This window comes from Anolis sagrei, chromosome 1 (genome assembly GCF_037176765.1).
Source record: "Anolis sagrei isolate rAnoSag1 chromosome 1, rAnoSag1.mat, whole genome shotgun sequence".
In the NCBI taxonomy this organism is placed as follows: domain Eukaryota; kingdom Metazoa; phylum Chordata; class Lepidosauria; order Squamata; family Dactyloidae; genus Anolis; species Anolis sagrei.
Genome location: NC_090021.1, coordinates 231513827 through 231530399, shown reverse-complemented (window position 1 = coordinate 231530399; position 16573 = coordinate 231513827). Strand labels below are relative to the sequence as shown.

The 16573-nt window shown below is 43.1% G+C and overlaps 1 protein-coding gene across 2 annotated transcripts in view; it reads left to right on the top strand.

Annotated features, from left to right (window-relative positions):
- Nucleotides 1–14873, top strand: part of STK11IP (serine/threonine kinase 11 interacting protein) — a 33577-nt gene extending 18704 nt beyond the window's left edge. For both annotated transcript variants that reach the window (XM_060772752.2, XM_060772758.2), the window contains exons 13-25: nt 279–360; nt 458–799; nt 4887–5077; nt 6235–6345; nt 6935–7106; nt 7709–8128; nt 10404–10516; nt 10658–10755; nt 11146–11324; nt 12375–12459; nt 13002–13087; nt 13190–13413; nt 13969–14873. In XM_060772752.2, coding sequence (XP_060628735.2) covers nt 279–360; nt 458–799; nt 4887–5077; nt 6235–6345; nt 6935–7106; nt 7709–8128; nt 10404–10516; nt 10658–10755; nt 11146–11324; nt 12375–12459; nt 13002–13087; nt 13190–13413; nt 13969–14109 — 2244 coding nt within the window. In that variant the 3' untranslated portion in view covers nt 14110–14873. The remainder of the gene's footprint in view (nt 1–278; nt 361–457; nt 800–4886; nt 5078–6234; nt 6346–6934; nt 7107–7708; nt 8129–10403; nt 10517–10657; nt 10756–11145; nt 11325–12374; nt 12460–13001; nt 13088–13189; nt 13414–13968) is intronic.
- The last annotated feature ends 1700 nt before the right edge of the window (nt 14874–16573 follow it).

Sequence of the window (16573 nt, the reverse complement as noted above, 5' to 3'; positions counted from 1 at the left end):
TTGCAGCTGACAGATGATAATTTTGTCAGCGCTGATTGTGTTTAAGTGCAGGCCAAGGTCTTTGGGCACTACACCCATTATTATTATTATTATTATTATTATTATTATTATTATTATTGCTGTTTCTAATTGCAAACTGAAATCATACCAAAACCTCAAACTCTTTTTTATAAGGCCTTTCGTCCAGAGATGTGGAACAATTATGATAACTTAGGACATTCAATTAGAGTCTGAAAGAGTTACTTTCAGGCTCTACATACTGCTTGTCTATCTTTCAGGGGAAGATCAAAGTGCGCAGGGCCAGCATTTCGGAGCCCAGTGATACAGAACATGAGACCAGAGTGCTGCCCCTCTCTGCGGGTAAGATGGAAGTTATAATGGAACCATTACCTAGGACTGGGCACACATGAAACAGTTTGCAAATTTTGTGGGTCTTTCTCTCTCTCTCTACCTTCAGGTATAGTTTGGCAGCACCAGGCAGAGATGGAGCGTATGGACAGCTTCCGGGATCGCTTTGGGGCACACTGGCTTCAGTATCGGCGGCACCTGGAAGCTGATGGACAGGCCGGGCCTGCTACTCCCTCTGGCAGCCCCACAGTGGAATCCCCTGGCAACACAAGTGAGGCCTCTGAGCAGAGTGAGAGCCTGGTACCAGAGAAGATCCCTGATACTGCTGAGGGAAAAGACCAGGACCTGGACCTGCTGCAGGAAGAGAATGTGGTGGAATGTCCCAGAGCAACAACAGGCACAGATGTGCCAGCAGCTAAAGAAGATAAAGAACAGGAGGAAAAACTGGAAGGTAAATGGTGTTCCTCCTGGGCCACTTTCCATTTCCATGGGTAAGTGAGAGGCGGTGGACATTTACCCTCTGGAGGATCACCTCAAGGACTGGGTCAACAAGCATGCTGTCTGTAGTATTCCTAGTCTTAGCTTTCTTGCAGCTTATTTCTCTTATGGCTTGAGCCCTTTGCACTTGTGTTTGCTGAGTCCTGTCCTCATCTTAACCATTTCAGTGCTTGAGCTTGCCTAAGTAGTAGTACTTTCTTTAATGGAGGTAGCTTACCTAGAAATCAGCTTGGATCTCATCAAAGAATCAAGTCTGTGATACTTCCATAGGAAAATCTTGGAAATGCTTCTTGGAATCATCCCCATCAGATTTCTTGTGAAATCCTACATCAGGCCCTTCTTGTAGGAAAAATGTGAGAACCTAAAAGTGGTTTCTCTCAAAATCTCATAAAATTGAGCCATTGTTTGTCATGGAGTTTATATATTTTAATCCCATTGCAATAATTGAGGTTAAGCGTCCCAGCCATGTTGAATTATTATTATTATTATTATTATTATTATTATTATTATTATTATTCAATACACAACAAGATTAGTACACCGCAAACAAGATCACTATGCTGACTTTTATATTTGATCACACATCAGACACTTCCCAAGTGTCTAGGACTGTGTGATGTATCAGCGAATAATGCATGCAGATCAAAGTAGGGTGGCCTTTTGCAGCTGACAGATGGGCATTTTGTCAGTGCCAATTGTTTTTAAGTGCAGGCCAAGGTGTTTAGGCACTGCACCCAGTGTGCAGATCACCACTGGGACCACTTTTACTGGGTTGTGCCAGTCTTCGCAGTTTTATCTTTAAATCCTTATATCATGTAAGCTTTTCCAGTTGCAACATTATTATTATTATTATTATTATTATTATTATTATTATTCCCCACTTTATCTCCCCTAAAGGGGACTCAGCTTAACATAAAATGTTATCACAGTATTTAAAATATTAAAATATACAATTAACAAAACAGAATTAAATATAAACAATATTAAAAGATTCACAGTTAAAACCATTCAAACATATTTGATGAGTATTCAAAGCTAAAACCACAGCACCCCCTGAATTGATCATACAAACCTTCATCTTTAAAAGCCTACCTGAATAGAAAGGTTTTAGCCTGCCACTGGAAGGACTGTTGCCTAGATGGGAATTCCAGTCTGTGCCTCTTCCTTTGAGTGCTGATATTTTTCTCTTTGTGTACTAGGTCTCTATTTATGTATACCTAATGAATTGTTTTTAAATCTGATTTCCATTATTTCCCTAATTGATAATGGCAGAATCCTGTAACTTCCCAAATAAGCAAAATTAAAAACCAAGTGCATAACCAGAAAATACGGAAGCTGATGGCGATCACGCAAATTTCCATCTGGCATATAAAATGGTACATTGTGTATTTGTGGTGTGGATCACATTGAAAGACCAGCACAGTCTTTTTTAAAACAAAGGGTGCTTGTCTAGTCTTATTTGCCTTTTGAATATCACGGTTTTTAATAAAGCGTGGCATTGTAAGCTGTTGGTTTTTTTGTTGTTAAAAAACCAGTTTGGCTCTTTCTGTTTCTGTGTCTCCTTTCTCCCACTCTTGTCCAACCAAATGCTTTGTATGTAATATACTCGATTAGAATTGGTCTGGTTCACTGTATTTTTGCATACATATTGGTGAATCTCTTCGTAGCTTGTTGTGATTAATGTTTCCTCTCCATCTGCTTGTTGTGCTTAATGTTTCCTTTGTATCTGCTAGCATTATGCATTACAGCTTTTCCTCAAACAAATTCATAGTGATCATGTATCCTGGGAGGAGGCTTAATCTAAGAGTGGCTGACACCTGCAAGTTTCCTTAGCTGGGATTTCAGTCTAATCTCAAAATATCCTAATTCCAACATTTGGGGATCATGATGCGATTCTGCAAGAAAAAATCATTTGCTTTCATCATCATTGCAATGAACAAACTATGCATCTTTCATTGCCAATTGATGTGTGATCCAGCTTTTATTTTACTTTATTTTTTAAAGCTGTCATCACACACTCTGTGCAAGCCTAAGTATGCTTCCTTACTCACCGTTGGGTGAGATCATCCGGAGTTTCGGGGTACGGTGTCATCTGTACGCAGATGATGTCCAACTCTGTCACTCCTTCCCACCTGCTACTAAGGAGGCTGTCGAGGTCCTGAACCGGTGCTTGGCCGCTGTAACGGTCTGGATGAGAGCGAACAAATTGAAACTGAATCCAGGCAAGACAGAGGTACTCCTGGTCAGTCGTAAGGCCGAACAGGGTATAGGGTTACAGCCGGTGTTGGACGGGGTTACACTCCCCCTGAAGACGCAGGTTCGCAGCTTGGGTGTGATCCTGGACTCATCGCTGAGCCTGGAACCCCAGGTTTCAGCGGTGACCAGGGGAGCATTTGCACAACTAAAACTTGTGCACCAGCTGCGCCCGTACCTTGGGAAGTCGGACTTGGCCACGGTAGTCCACGCACTGGTTACATCCCGTATAGATTACTGCAACGCTCTCTACGTGGGGTTGCCTTTGAAGACAGCTCGGAAGCTACAAATGGTCCAACGATCGGCAGCCAGGTTGTTAACAGGAGCGGCACTCAGGGAGCACACCACTCCTCTGCTGCGCCAGCTCCACTGGCTGCCAATTTGCTACCGGGCACAATTCAAAGTGCTGGCTCTAGCCTTTAAAGCCCTAAACGGTTCTGGCCCGACCTATCTGTCCGAACGCATCACCCCCTATGAACCAGTTAGGACATTAAGATCGTCCGGGGAGGCCCTGCTCTCGATCCCACCAGCCTCACAAGCATGGCTGGCGGGAACAAGAGACAGGGCCTTCTCAGTGGTGGCCCCTCGGCTGTGGAACGCCCTTCCCGCAGACGTTAGATCGGCTCCCTCCTTGCTGGTGTTCAGGAGAAGAGTGAAGACCTGGCTCTTTGAACAGGCGTTCAATTAAGCAGTGCAATCAATTGACTGAGTTTGGAACTGGAATAATGGACGAGGAGATCGGATTATGACTTTACTGATGAGACGTGATGGCTTAGTTATTTGGATATATTGATGTTATGTTGATTTACTGATGTATTGTTGTATTGTTTTAACTGCTTTAGTGACTATGTTAATGCTAATGCTATGCACTTTGTATATTGATCTGTTGTAAACCGCACTGAGTCGCCTACGGGCTGAGATAGTGCGGTATACAAATAAAGTAAATAAATAAATAATAAATAAAACCCTTAAGTTTTCAATAATTAGTTAGTCAAGCCACAGTTGGCCCTCTCCCAGTTCACTTCCCTTTGGCTTAAATCTCAGAAACATGGATGAAGTGGGCTGAAGAATGGGAAGTCTCCCTTAGAGTTTGTTAAACTCCCATCTAAAATTTCAAATCCATATTGGGAAATATGTATTAAAGAATACACTGAGAAAGCATAGGAAATTTGGCAGTTACAAAGTAAAAAAAAAAAGAACCCTTTAATAATTGGACAAATCCTGCTAATCAATGCTAAGCAAAGGCGACCCACTACTCGGCTTTTGGCCTTGGAAATACTTTTGCTAAAGGGAGTGCTAGATTTGAAAACAAAGGAGATAATGATTGAAAGGATGCAGCAGAGGAGTTTTTTTGTGTGTGAAGCAGTTAAGATGTGAGGTATGGTTTTTTATAAACAACCTTTTTTTAAAGATACAGATATTGGAGGGTGGGTCTGTGCTACAATATAGTTTAATTAAAGTGTTGGATCTGCTCTTGTTTACTCTTTCAATCACTTTTTACTTTTCTGTATTGTCTATGGCAGCCATGGGCAAACTTCGGCCCTCCAGGTGTTTTGGACTTCAACTCCCACAATTCCTAACAGCTGGTAGGCTGTTGGGAATTGTGGGAGTTGAAATCCGAAGCACCTGGAGGGCCGAAGTTTACCCATACTTGGTCTATGAACTATTCAACCCTGTTGTTCTTGTAGGTTTTCTCTTCAAAAATACAGGATTTTAAGATTGTCATGGTTGCTAGGGCTGTAGAGGCTGAAGCTGACCTAGGCTAATACTCGTGTTTGTCCTGACAGTGGATCTTTGCCAGCCAATGTTGGTTAGTCAGATAGAAGGTGACTGTGACCCAGAACCAGACTGGATCTTCCTGCGAGTTACTAGCCGGCATGTCATGGAGGTGGAGCTGAAAGCAGCCAGGGTTCTACACAGGCTGGAGTTGCAAAGTCTGGAGAAAGTAGAGACTTCAGAAATTCCCTGGAAAAGGATGGTAAGCTGTGGCTGCTTCTATGGGAAAGGCAATTTCTAGTATTCTGACCCCTGTGTAGTTTGCTCATTTGCTTGGGCATTATTCAAAAGTATAAGCACCAGTTTTCTGGAAGAACATGTGAAAAATATAATTATCTTTTACTATGTGGAGAACACACATCTCGGTTCCATCCAATATTCACTGTGAATCCAACTGTGGAAATAACTGGCCACACACAGAGCAGCTTTGCACTAGGATATAAATGTCACCTTAGAGACTTGCCTGTGTCATTGCTTATTTGCATGTTAAAGTTCTGCCCCACTGCAGTATCTTCAAAGCGGACATACTTTGTGCATTTTGAACTGTCTGTTCCCATCTTCTGGCAGGAGTGGCCATTGTTGCAGCCTGTGGTCTTTTGACCCCTTTGATGTTTCCTAGTGTCAGGAAAAAATGTAAAACTGAAGCCTCCAAGTACAGTGATTTTTGCATTTAGAGAGATAGGGTTGAGAGAAATCTCATATACATTCCCAAGATGAGGAAAAATCAAAACTGGAGGTGCACATTCAATCATCTTTTTTTTTTCCTCCTTTGGGGCACTGTTTGGTCTATGGCACCTGCTTGATAAGGCTTCTCTCTCAGCCCTGACAGTTATTCACACTTTTCCTAGAGCATACTTTCCATTCTGTGATTTATTTATTTATCGTGTCAGAAGCAAGTTGAGGGTATCCATTCTGTGATAATTCTGCCATGCAAATGTTTTTAGACACTAGGTGCAGATTTCCATTTCTGTTTGTGGTAAGTTGCTAGTCAGTGAGGTTGGGAGGATGACCTTGGTAATATGTAGGGATTGCTTGAATGAAATCACAGAAGCAGGGGGAAAGGCCGTGATGTGAGGCATCCAGAGATTAAGATGGAGCTTGATGGCTCTCTGTAGCTTTTTGCCTTTCTTATAATCAACAAAAAAAATGTTCTGGTTCTGTGTAATTGTTAATAAACACAGAGTTTAGGCTAGCCCATGGGGGTATGTTTAGATGTCTTCTTGCACGTACTCTGTACTATGAACAGTGAGTGATCTTTGTTCATGACAATGTCTAATGAAGATGGGGGTGGGAAGACAAGAGCGGCTTTCATTGGCATCTGTAATTTGTTTTGATTGGAAACCTTCCTTTTCCTTGTAGGATCTGGAGCGTGTCTTTCCAGTTCTCACCCTGCACTTCAGCTACATCTGCAAGGACCGCCAGAAGCGTCGCTATGTCGTGCTTGATGACCAACCTGAACTTTGTGTACAGGTGAGAGCATACCGGAATGAAATTGAGGAGTGGCCAATGTGGGTTTGTAATGTAGCAATGGCTTTAGCTACTCAAGTCTACAGAGAAGGCTACATTATATTGTTTCTAAAATGAGAACGGATGAATCTCTATTTGTCTTTGGAGAAGCACTATTGGATTAGTGAAATCACCCACCATAGCCCAGCATCCTGCTTCTCACCGTGGCCAACCACGTGGCTTAAAGGCTCACAAGCAGGTCAGGAACCTTTCCTGCTGTTCCTTTCCATCTTCAGCCATTCAGGGGGATGAAGCCTCTGAACTTGGAGGCTCCATGTAGACATTGTGTTAGTAACTGCTGTGAATATTTTTTGTTCATTTTTTAGCTAGATTTGGTCATCACACCTTGAAGCAGTAGATTCTAGAAGTTATGACTTGCCTGAAAAGTATTTCTTTTCTGTCTGTTCTGGTTTTGCTGCTGATCAGCAGTGAAAGAAGGGCAATGCTTATTTCTGTGCCCTCTGCCTTCTTGTGCTCCCTATCAATGGCTAAGGTGGCAGGACTCTTGCTGTTGCCTCATGTCATTCTGCCTTTGCCCTGTTGCTCTTTTTAGAAATTACTCAAAGTGTTGACACCAATCCTGGAGAAAAACCGGAAAAACAGAAGTCAGGAGAAGGGAGGCTCGAAACTTCAGTGTCTGAAATGCAAGCAGGAATTTCCAGGGCACTTGCTTGGGTGGCAAAGTGCAGGCCCTGCTGAAGAAATTGACACTTTCACAGAGCAAGGTATGAGTTACTAGTACAGGTCCAATTCTGAACCGCTGGAGCCATGGCAAGGGGGAGTGGGGTAAGCGACTCTGCAGTGAGTTCTTGGCTCAAAGGATGCTTTAAAAAGGTATTCCCTGACATTAAGTCTATTTGTGTCTGACTCTGCAGAGTGGTGCTCATCTCCATTTGTTAGCTGAAGAGCTGATATTGTCTGTAGATGCCTCCTAGGTCATGTGGCCAGCATGACAATGGTCATTGCCTGAGCACTTTCAGTGAATTCCTTTGAGGAGAGGGAAACGGTTAGCCGCTGTTGATTTTATCACCGAAGGATAAAATATAGGAAATGAATATGAAAGTTTGTAGGAAATAATTATGAAGGATTTATAGCACAGTTTCTGGTATAGTTATCCCCTCTGTTGACAAAAGTGCTTGAGACGAAAGGGTCAATAAATGGGTGTGGAAACTTTCTTAGGAAAAGTAAGAGTGGAAACTTGAAGTGGGAGTGGCACATGGTTTTTGAGACTGCTTTAGACCTTGGGACCTGACTGGTATTTTACTTGCTTGGCTCAAGGACTGTGGTACCCAGATGTGGGTGAGCTTGTCTTCCTTCTTTTCTTTAGATGCTGCTTCTTCCAGTGAGCCCATCATCTGCCCTAGCTGCTCAAGTGATCATGTGGTTATCTTACCCTGCGAAACACGGCCCAGCACGCTGTTGCTTCCTCAAGATGGCCTTGATGAAAGCCAGCAGGAGCCAGAATCAGGGAAGTTCTACATTGGTGATGATAATAACTCTGAAACTGGGACTAGCTCCAGTACCCAAATTCAAGAGCTGAGTGCACATTCCAGCTCCCGCAGCTCCGAAGGAACAGACGCGAGTAAGAGGGATTTGAACTCCAAGAGGCGATTTTCTTCCTTCAGCCGTACAGACACCAATGGAGGGAGCCTACTGGGGAGCTATCATTATAGTACATCTCGTGGAGCCACCCCTTCTCAGCTCTCTCTGAGCTCAGAGCATGAGGAGCACTGGAACCTGAGCCCCCGTGAGTAGATTTATGCAGCTGCTACAAGGGTGAGCCTTGGCATGGGAAGGACTCTAAGGCTGAAGGGCCTGTGCATAGTGATTGCGAAGAGATAGGAAGCCTATTCTACCCAGAACTAGAATTTTTAACCACATAGCATATTCAACCAGGTGGCCTACTTATTCTGTAAATGGAGGAATATTTTGTTGCAGGAGAAAGGCAAGAGCTCCACCTGCTGATTGTTAGAGGTGTTGTATGGTTAGTATTTTAAGTGCCTTTCAATTATTTTCAATTGCCATTTTGAAAGCAGCTAAAGGTCTTGCTGACTGATGTGTGAATCACTGTTGAAGTTTAATGACAGCTGTGCTTCCACTACCAGTGCTGAAAAGATGTGACAACAGCCAAAGGATTGGGTAAACTCTAGCTTGTATAGCAGGTGGTGGGTGGATTTTTGAGAGGATTGTAGATTGTTGACTGTTCCTGGCTTATTGCCATCATTAGGGAATATCTTGGGGCTGTGCATAGTGCATAGATACCACAGGTGGAGGTGGAATTGCTTCCAGATTTTCCAGCCATTTGGAGCCATGTCGCTTACCTTGATCTGAGATTTCAAGGAACAATGACCATGCTTATTATGTCTAGATATGTAAACCACCCATAAATGAGACCGATGTAAGGGAGAGGGCAGGAAGTGTTGAATATGCAAACAGGGCATTCCTTCAGTAGAGTTATGTCTATGAGTGAGCCAGAATCAATTCCGCAAGAAATCTGGTTTTCTGCCTGGGGTGAAAAGAAAAGCCCTTAGTGTGTAAACTGTTGTGAAAAGTATGCCTTTTGTTTTATCTCTTTTTTCATTGCGGTACTCAACAAATGGTGTTGATCCCAGAGACTAAAGGATGTGATGTGAGAAACTTCTGCACAGCTTAGCAGGGTCATTGAGGTTTGTAGAGAAACTTGTAAGGTGGAGAAGGGAATAATGCTGATCGGTCAGAGACAAGAGAGTGCTTTAAAGTGTTAAATATGAGAGTTTAAGCAGGAACTAAGAGAAAACAACTGATTTTTTTTCTGCAGTTAATGTAGCAGTGCTATCCTATTGCATTTATAAGAAAGATAATATTGATGTACCTAAGATAGTCCAAGTTGCTATGGACTATCTTTCTCAGCTCTCTGAGTCCCCTCAGAAATGAGGACTCAGAGCTGCCCCAAGTCCCCATTGGAGAGATGGTGGCTGGGTATAAATAAAGATTATTATTATTATTATTATTATTATTATTATTATTATTATGCTCCATGTGTGGATGAGGAAGAACAGTCAGCCTGAGGAAGATCATAGAATAGCTGCATAATATAAAAAGGGAGGTTTTTTTTGATGGTCTCTATGCAGCCCCCTTGCAAACTTCTGCATGGAAATCTATTGCTCTAGAGCAGACATGGGGAAAACTTCAGCCCTCCAGGTGTTAGGAATTGTAGGAGTTGAACTCCAAAACACCTGGAGGGCCAAAGTTTGCCCATGTCTGCTCTAGATTCTATGATCTTCCTCAGTCAGCCTGAGGAAGATCATAGAATAGCTGCATAATATAAAAAGGGAGTTTTTTTTTGATGGTCTCTATGCAGCCCCCTTGCAAACTTCTGCATGGAAATCTATTGCTCTAGAGCAGACATGGGGAAAACTTCAGCCCTCCAGGTGTTAGGAATTGTAGGAGTTGAACTCCAAAACACCTGGAGGGCCAAAGTTTGCCCATGTCTGCTCTAGATTCTATGATCTTCCTCAGTCAGCCTGAGGAAGATCATAGAATAGCTGCATAATATAAAAAGGGAGTTTTTTTTTGATGGTCTCTATGCAGCCCCCTTGCAAACTTCTGCATGGAAATCTATTGCTCTAGAGCAGACATGGGGAAAACTTCAGCCCTCCAGGTGTGGTTAGGAATTGTAGGAGTTGAACTCCAAAACACCTGGAGGGCCAAAGTTTGCCCATGTCTGCTCTAGATATTTCCTGTGGTTTCTCTGACTTAGGCTGAGTCAGCTGGCATGTACGCTCCAGAAGAGAGAGATTTGCCTTTAAAAATTAAAAAAAAACCTTTGTGTCACCTTCAGTTGAATGGATTCCACATGATTCAAATTCTGCATTTCATTCTCTGTATTGAGAAATGTTCTAAACTTGACTCGTGATGAAAGTGTAATGTAATTGCAGCAGGCTCAGGCCTGTTAGGGCGACAGCTGTGTTTTCCCAGATGAAAGTTCAAATGATGCTGTTGATAGCCGAACATTGCTAACTCTGCTGCTTCCTCCAATCCAGCAACCAACAGTCTGTTGAGCATGCGGGACTTCTTTTCCGTGGACCATCGTCTAAAGCTTTATTTGGATATGGAAGTGTTTGACAAGACAGAAGAGTTCAAATGCTTTCTCAAGGTATGGGAAACAGTTCTCATGACCTTGATACGTCATGGTCTGCCGGATCTGGCCTTTTTGTGTAGTAATGGTTGGAATAGCAGTGTTTTTGGAGGCACTATGTCTCTGAGAAGGTGCCATCTTCTGTCATTCTCTATCTAGGTGGCTGTAGTGAAAAATGGCCAGCCAGGGGAGTTCCAGGCACTTCTGGTGTGTTCAGATGTCCAACTTCATGTGTTGGAGGTTAAAGGGGAGATAAGGTGAGATGTACTATTTTGAGGCAGTTCTCATTTCTGCCCAGCTTCCAGACGTAACACATCTTGAATATTTTTTTACCCAGGAGAAAATAATTAGACTTGCACACATAGCTATTCTAAATTGGACACTGTTCAGTTCCACTATCCTCCATTATGCACACTGTGCTCTTGAGCAGAGGTCAAATTCCACTTAGATGCCTTAGAATTTGGAGTACTTGTGGGAGAGTTTTGAAAGGCAACCTCACTGTAAGGATGGGTTCATAATGGAGCAGGCGTTCTGTTCCTCACCAACTACAAATCACCCTGCGTTCTTGATCTATTTCCTTATTCTTCTGGGTGACATGGGCTCCCCATCTTTGTAAGTGGAGGCTTACATTGTTTTATCTGTGCTAGGGGACAGCCATCTGACTGGTTGAAGAAGGGTGACTGCCACTGCCTATCTAACCTCTCTTGCCTGGAGGTAGGACTGTGCCACCAGAGCTTGCATGTGGAGTTTGTGAATCCTTCTGCCTCCTATAACCTGCTGCTTCGCAACCAGAGCCGCTGCCGACGCTTCCTCCAGTGCCTGACACGTAAGAAGGCGTTAGGCTATGTCCATTTATGCACAAACTTCCCTTACTTTGAGATGGAGCAAATACATATCAAAACTGGATTAGAAGATCTGGTTATTGACAAAAATATTAAATATTAATTAGGTATTTTAAATTACAAAAATGTGAGTCAAACACTGAAAGGGTTAAATGGATGCAATGACTCAGCAAAAGCTGCAGTTCAATATAAGCAGGTGTGCCTGTAGGCTTAGGAGCCCCCAGTCTGTGAGAGATCTCTGTGGGAGAAAGGCCTCAGTATGAAGTAGGCCTCGGTGTGAGTAGGCCTGGTATGTGAGAAGCTTCGGTGAGAGAAGCCCCAGGTTGAAGGCCATTGTGTGTGAAGCAAAGATGTTTATCTGCATGAGAAAGGAGCCCAGTATGGAAGCAAAGAAGGAAGTGTAAAGAACTTTGTTTGGGTTATGGAAACCTTGTTCTTGTAAATAGTGCAACCATATTATTTTGCTATAAAGAAAAACTTCCTTTGGAAGAGATAACACTGGTCTCTGTGTTTTTGTTCTTTTTGTCACTTGTGGCTACTGGTTCTGCTAATAAGTTACTCTGCTGTACATTTATGAGGAGGGTCTTTTGTTAATAAGCCCACTCAGCCAACAGCTATTTCACTGGTTTTCTGCCACGGGGATTTAAAAATGTCAGCCTAAAAGTGGCTTGAGATACAGTGCCGGCTAGCCAAGTGCTGGCAGTGGGTACAGCCATGATGACTTTGGCACCAAAGTTCAATTGATTTGAAACCAAAGTAATATGACTTTTTCTTTGTTCTTCTGTGTGCTTCCTTCTGTTTACTTTTAGATTAGTGGCTTTCTGCAGTCTTGGCTGCTTTGCTCCTTGTATGCTGTGAGCTATGTCTTTTGTTAGGGTTATTGTGAAGGAAGACTTTTCTTTATTGGCAGCACATAACTTTGACGCAGAGGTTGCTCCTTCCCGGCTGAAACTTTAGCCCTGGAAGACAGGAAACAGTTCAGACCCTTCTTCTAATTTAGTCACACAATGATTTCTTTCAATGTCTTTATCCAGAACTCATACAGGAATTGCCAGCCAAAAGCAAGAGAAATATCCCAGATGTTACTGTTCTGGAAATGAATCCCCAGCATCCATTGTGGTAAGAGTGTTGTTGCATTTGAACAGTTTTTTTCCATATCAGGAATGACTTGAGAAACTGCAAGTTGCTTCTGGTGTGAGAGAATTGGCCGTCTGGAGGGATGTTGCCCAGGGGACACCCAGATGTTTTGATTTTTACCATCCTTGTGGGAAGCTTCTTTTATGTTCCCGCATGGGGAGCTCATCCACACTCTCCCCAGATTCGAACCTCCAACCTGTCAGTCTTCAGTCAATAAAAATAAGGGTTTACCTTACAGTTGGTGCTGGCATGATGTTTAAGGAGATGCAGTGGAGATTCAAGCTTTGTAAAAGAAGTAGTGCGGGGTGGCAATTGGGGCATTGGAAGCTGACTTATCTTGAGTCAGAAAAGTCATAGTTCAACTAGCTGTGTACTTTGAATTTCTCCTATCAACTTCCTAAGCTGATTTGAAGCAACTTTGTTTTTGAAATTGGCACTTAATCTGTGTGTTCAAGATGGCCTTCAATAAACTGAAAATGAATGTACAGGCAGTCTCATTCCAGTCATTTGTGGCTGTCTCCTAGGTCTCTGATTGACAAAGACCTAGCAAAAGAAGCTGCAGGTGGCTCAGCCAGACCCTTCTTCTATCTGTTGGCATATCTCATCCAAGGTATGGAAAGTTCTTGGGGTTGTTATTGGTTCTCCAGCCACAATAAGAGAATTCTGTGCTTGCTTTTGGGCTGTTTTATAAGGACACCTCTCTTCTTCTCAGGGGCTTCTGCCTTTCCTGTGACCTTGCTCAGCACCCATAGCAACATTTTCTTGGTGGAAGAAGATCACCAATGGCAAAAAGACTCACCTTCCTCTAGTTCAGACAGTGGCACTGAGCCGAAGGATAGCTTTCATCTGAAGGAGAGTGAGCCAATCAGTAGCATCAGTGGCGTTGTGCTTTACCGTTTCTCCCCTTGTGATGTAAAACTGCAGCTTTATGATGAGGTAAGTAACAGAATTAGAGGTGGTCCCTGATATACTGAACGGAAGGGGGACCAAGCAAGTACAGTTTGTGGAAACAAGAGCATTGTTGCCTGTCTGTTTCTCTTCAGTCCTTTAATTTATGGATTGTGTATTCACACAGATTACAGTATTAATATATGCACAGAGTAAAATTTGGGATCCAGAAGTTCCACTGGTGTTGCAAACAGTTAAATTAAATTAATCACATAGTATATTTCGTCATTTGCAATTGTCAATTCTGCTTCAACTTTTCTTAAGTGTACTAATGAGAAACCTCCAAGACACCCTATTGTTAGCAGGCCTGCTCAAACCCTCCAAGCTCAAAGCTGTGGTTTTCCTCATTTCATGATGCCTCCCACTTTATTGAGCATTCTCATATTTTCAAATGAGCTATGTTATCTCGTGATATGGCCAAAATGTGATACCCATTTTGGCTTCTAAGGTACAATCTTGATTTGTACTAGGACCCATTCATTTTGGTAGTATGTGGCATCTGTAGAAGTTTAGATCATCTGACCTCTGCCCTTTCCTCTGCAGGTCCTAAAAGTGGAGAGCACTTGGCACTTGCGAACAGAGTGTCCAGACCTCTTGGCTGAGCTGGTGGAATGGCTGCGTGTGCCCTGGGAAGAGATGTTCTCAATTGCTCTCCGGAAGACTGTGCTTGAGGTGCTGGAGTGAGTTAAGGAAAATCTGACTGGGCTGTTTCTGTCCCTGCTGGATTGAAAGAGCAGTTCTTGGACTACTTCCAGACCTCTGCTGCACAAAATCATTTTGAATTTTACTGCTGTTGCTGGAAAAGTCCTAGCAACATCTGGTAACTGCAGTAGGATAGTTTGGGTCCTTCCCCTATTTTGATAGCACGGGCACTTGGCTAGTTGCAAGGTCTTGTTAATGATAGTGTAGGTTACTTTCTGTGGATCAGGAAGTGAGCAAGCCACAGACAGGAATACCAATCACCTCCTATTGGATGGAGAAGAATCCCCCTTGGCGTTTCCAGGGGCAAGCCTCAGCTATCCACAGCTGTTCATGTGCACTCGTCACTTTCTTCTGGGCAGCAGCTGCTGGAGATCTTGAAGCAGACCATTCAGACAGTTCTAGATTGTGCACAGAACTGAACTCTTGTGATTCTGCTTCAGAGGGCCTGGAGCTCCCACAGCAGGGCCCAGACCTTGTTTTTTGGCATGAGGGCCTCACTTTCCAGACATATGAAGAAAATACACTGAGATCAGTGTCCATGTGCTGGACTACCTTTCAAAGGGTGGTCTCATCTGCTGGGTAGGGAGGTGGGGTTGAGAAGGTTGCACACTCTGTCTCTGTGGGTACAGAGAAAATTCAGGTTCTTTGGGTATGAGTCACTGGAAACTATAGCCTCCCCTGGACAGGACAAAAATCAGTTTTAACTGTGAGGCTTTTATTTTTGTTGTCTAATAAAAGTTTTTTTTTATTAGCCTTTCATTTTTTTTCAGCTAACATATTTTTTCTATACAGGTCAAATTTCACAAGCCATTGATATTGTTACTTTTCTTCTGATTCCTATGTAACAAGTCCTAATTTTTTGTTTGATATGACAGGAAGGGTCTAAATCAGGGGTTCTCAAACTAAGGCCCAGGGGCTGAATGCGGCCCTCCAAGGTCATTTACCTGGCCCTCGCTCAGGGTCAACCTAAGTCTGAAAGCACACAATAACAACAACAATCCTATCTCATCAGCCAAATGTAGGCCTACACTTCCCAATGGAATACTAATAAGTTTATATTTGTTAAAATTGTTCTTCATTTTAATTATTTTATTGTTTTTAAGTGTGTTTTGCACTACAAATAAGATATGTGCAGTGTGTTTAGTAATTCATTCACGCTTTTTTTTCCCTTCAAATTATAATCTGGCCCTCCAACAGTTTGAGGGATTGTGGCCTGGCCCTCTGTTTAAAAAGTTTGAGGACCCCTGGTCTAAATCATCTTGGGGAGGGCTTAAGTGGGTCTGCAGCCTTTACTGCATCCAGTTTTCCAAGAACATCATCAGGAGGTTAATTTTTTTTGAGAAACTGCAAGTCGCTTCTGGTGTGAGAGAATTGACCGTCTGCAAGGACGTTGCTCAGGGGACACCTGGATGTTTGATGTTTTACTATCTTTGTGGGAGGCTTTCCTCATGTCCCTGCGTGGGGAGCTGAAGCTGACAGAGAGAACTCAACCTGCTGTCCCCAGATTCGAACCGCTAACCTGTCGGTCAGCAGTCCTGCCGGCACAAGGGTTTAATGCATTGCGCCACTGGGTTAATGAAAGAAACAGAACTTGGAAACACTGTTTTTACAGACTAGTATGCCCAGAATCGTCCAGATACCACTGGGGGTGGGTGAGTGTTGGAGTTCAAAAAAGGTAACATTTCTGAGCTCTAGAAAGCAGTGGAGCAGCAAATCATTACTTCTGTAGAACAGATATTAATGTAGGCAACATAATTATGCTTTATATTTTTCTGTGAAATGTGTCTCTCAAAGCTTATATTAAGCTATTGCGGGCTGCTGTCTCCCTGTTTCTGGGCTTCCTTTCAAGTTAGTGACAGAATAACACAGACATGTATTGGAAACATTGTGTTGCTGAGACCAAGGAACTGTATAGAATGATGCAACCTTCATCCTAAATTTCCTCTCCTCTTGTTCCTCTTTTTCCCCCTTCTGAGCATTCTGTCCTTTGTCTTCCGCAAAGAACTCAAATTTCTTTCTGGATCCGTCTTGGAAGATATTGTGGCAAAAAATGCAAACTGTTCCTCCAGCCGTACACCCTGGGACTTACAAATCATCCCAGTATGTTGCATGACCAGTTAGCTGACCTTCTGCCTTCTAAAGAACAAAGCCTGTCTTGATCAGCAGCCCCAGCTAACAGAACCGAAGCAGCAGCAGCAATGTTACAAGAATTGAGGTTTTTGTGAAGCCTGAGAAGACACTGGAAAAGGCCAACTGTTTGAGCGGAGGTCTCTGTGGCATGTCGTAGAGTATATCTGCTTGGTGGAAACACCCAGTGCATTCTGCCCGAGATCTTAGTTCCCTTTGCTCAGCGTAAATGCCTGCTGCGTAATCCATGTTACTCTCTTCAAGGCTGTAGCCCACCTCCAGTCACTCTTGAGTAACTAAGGTTATTAAGTGTCAGCCC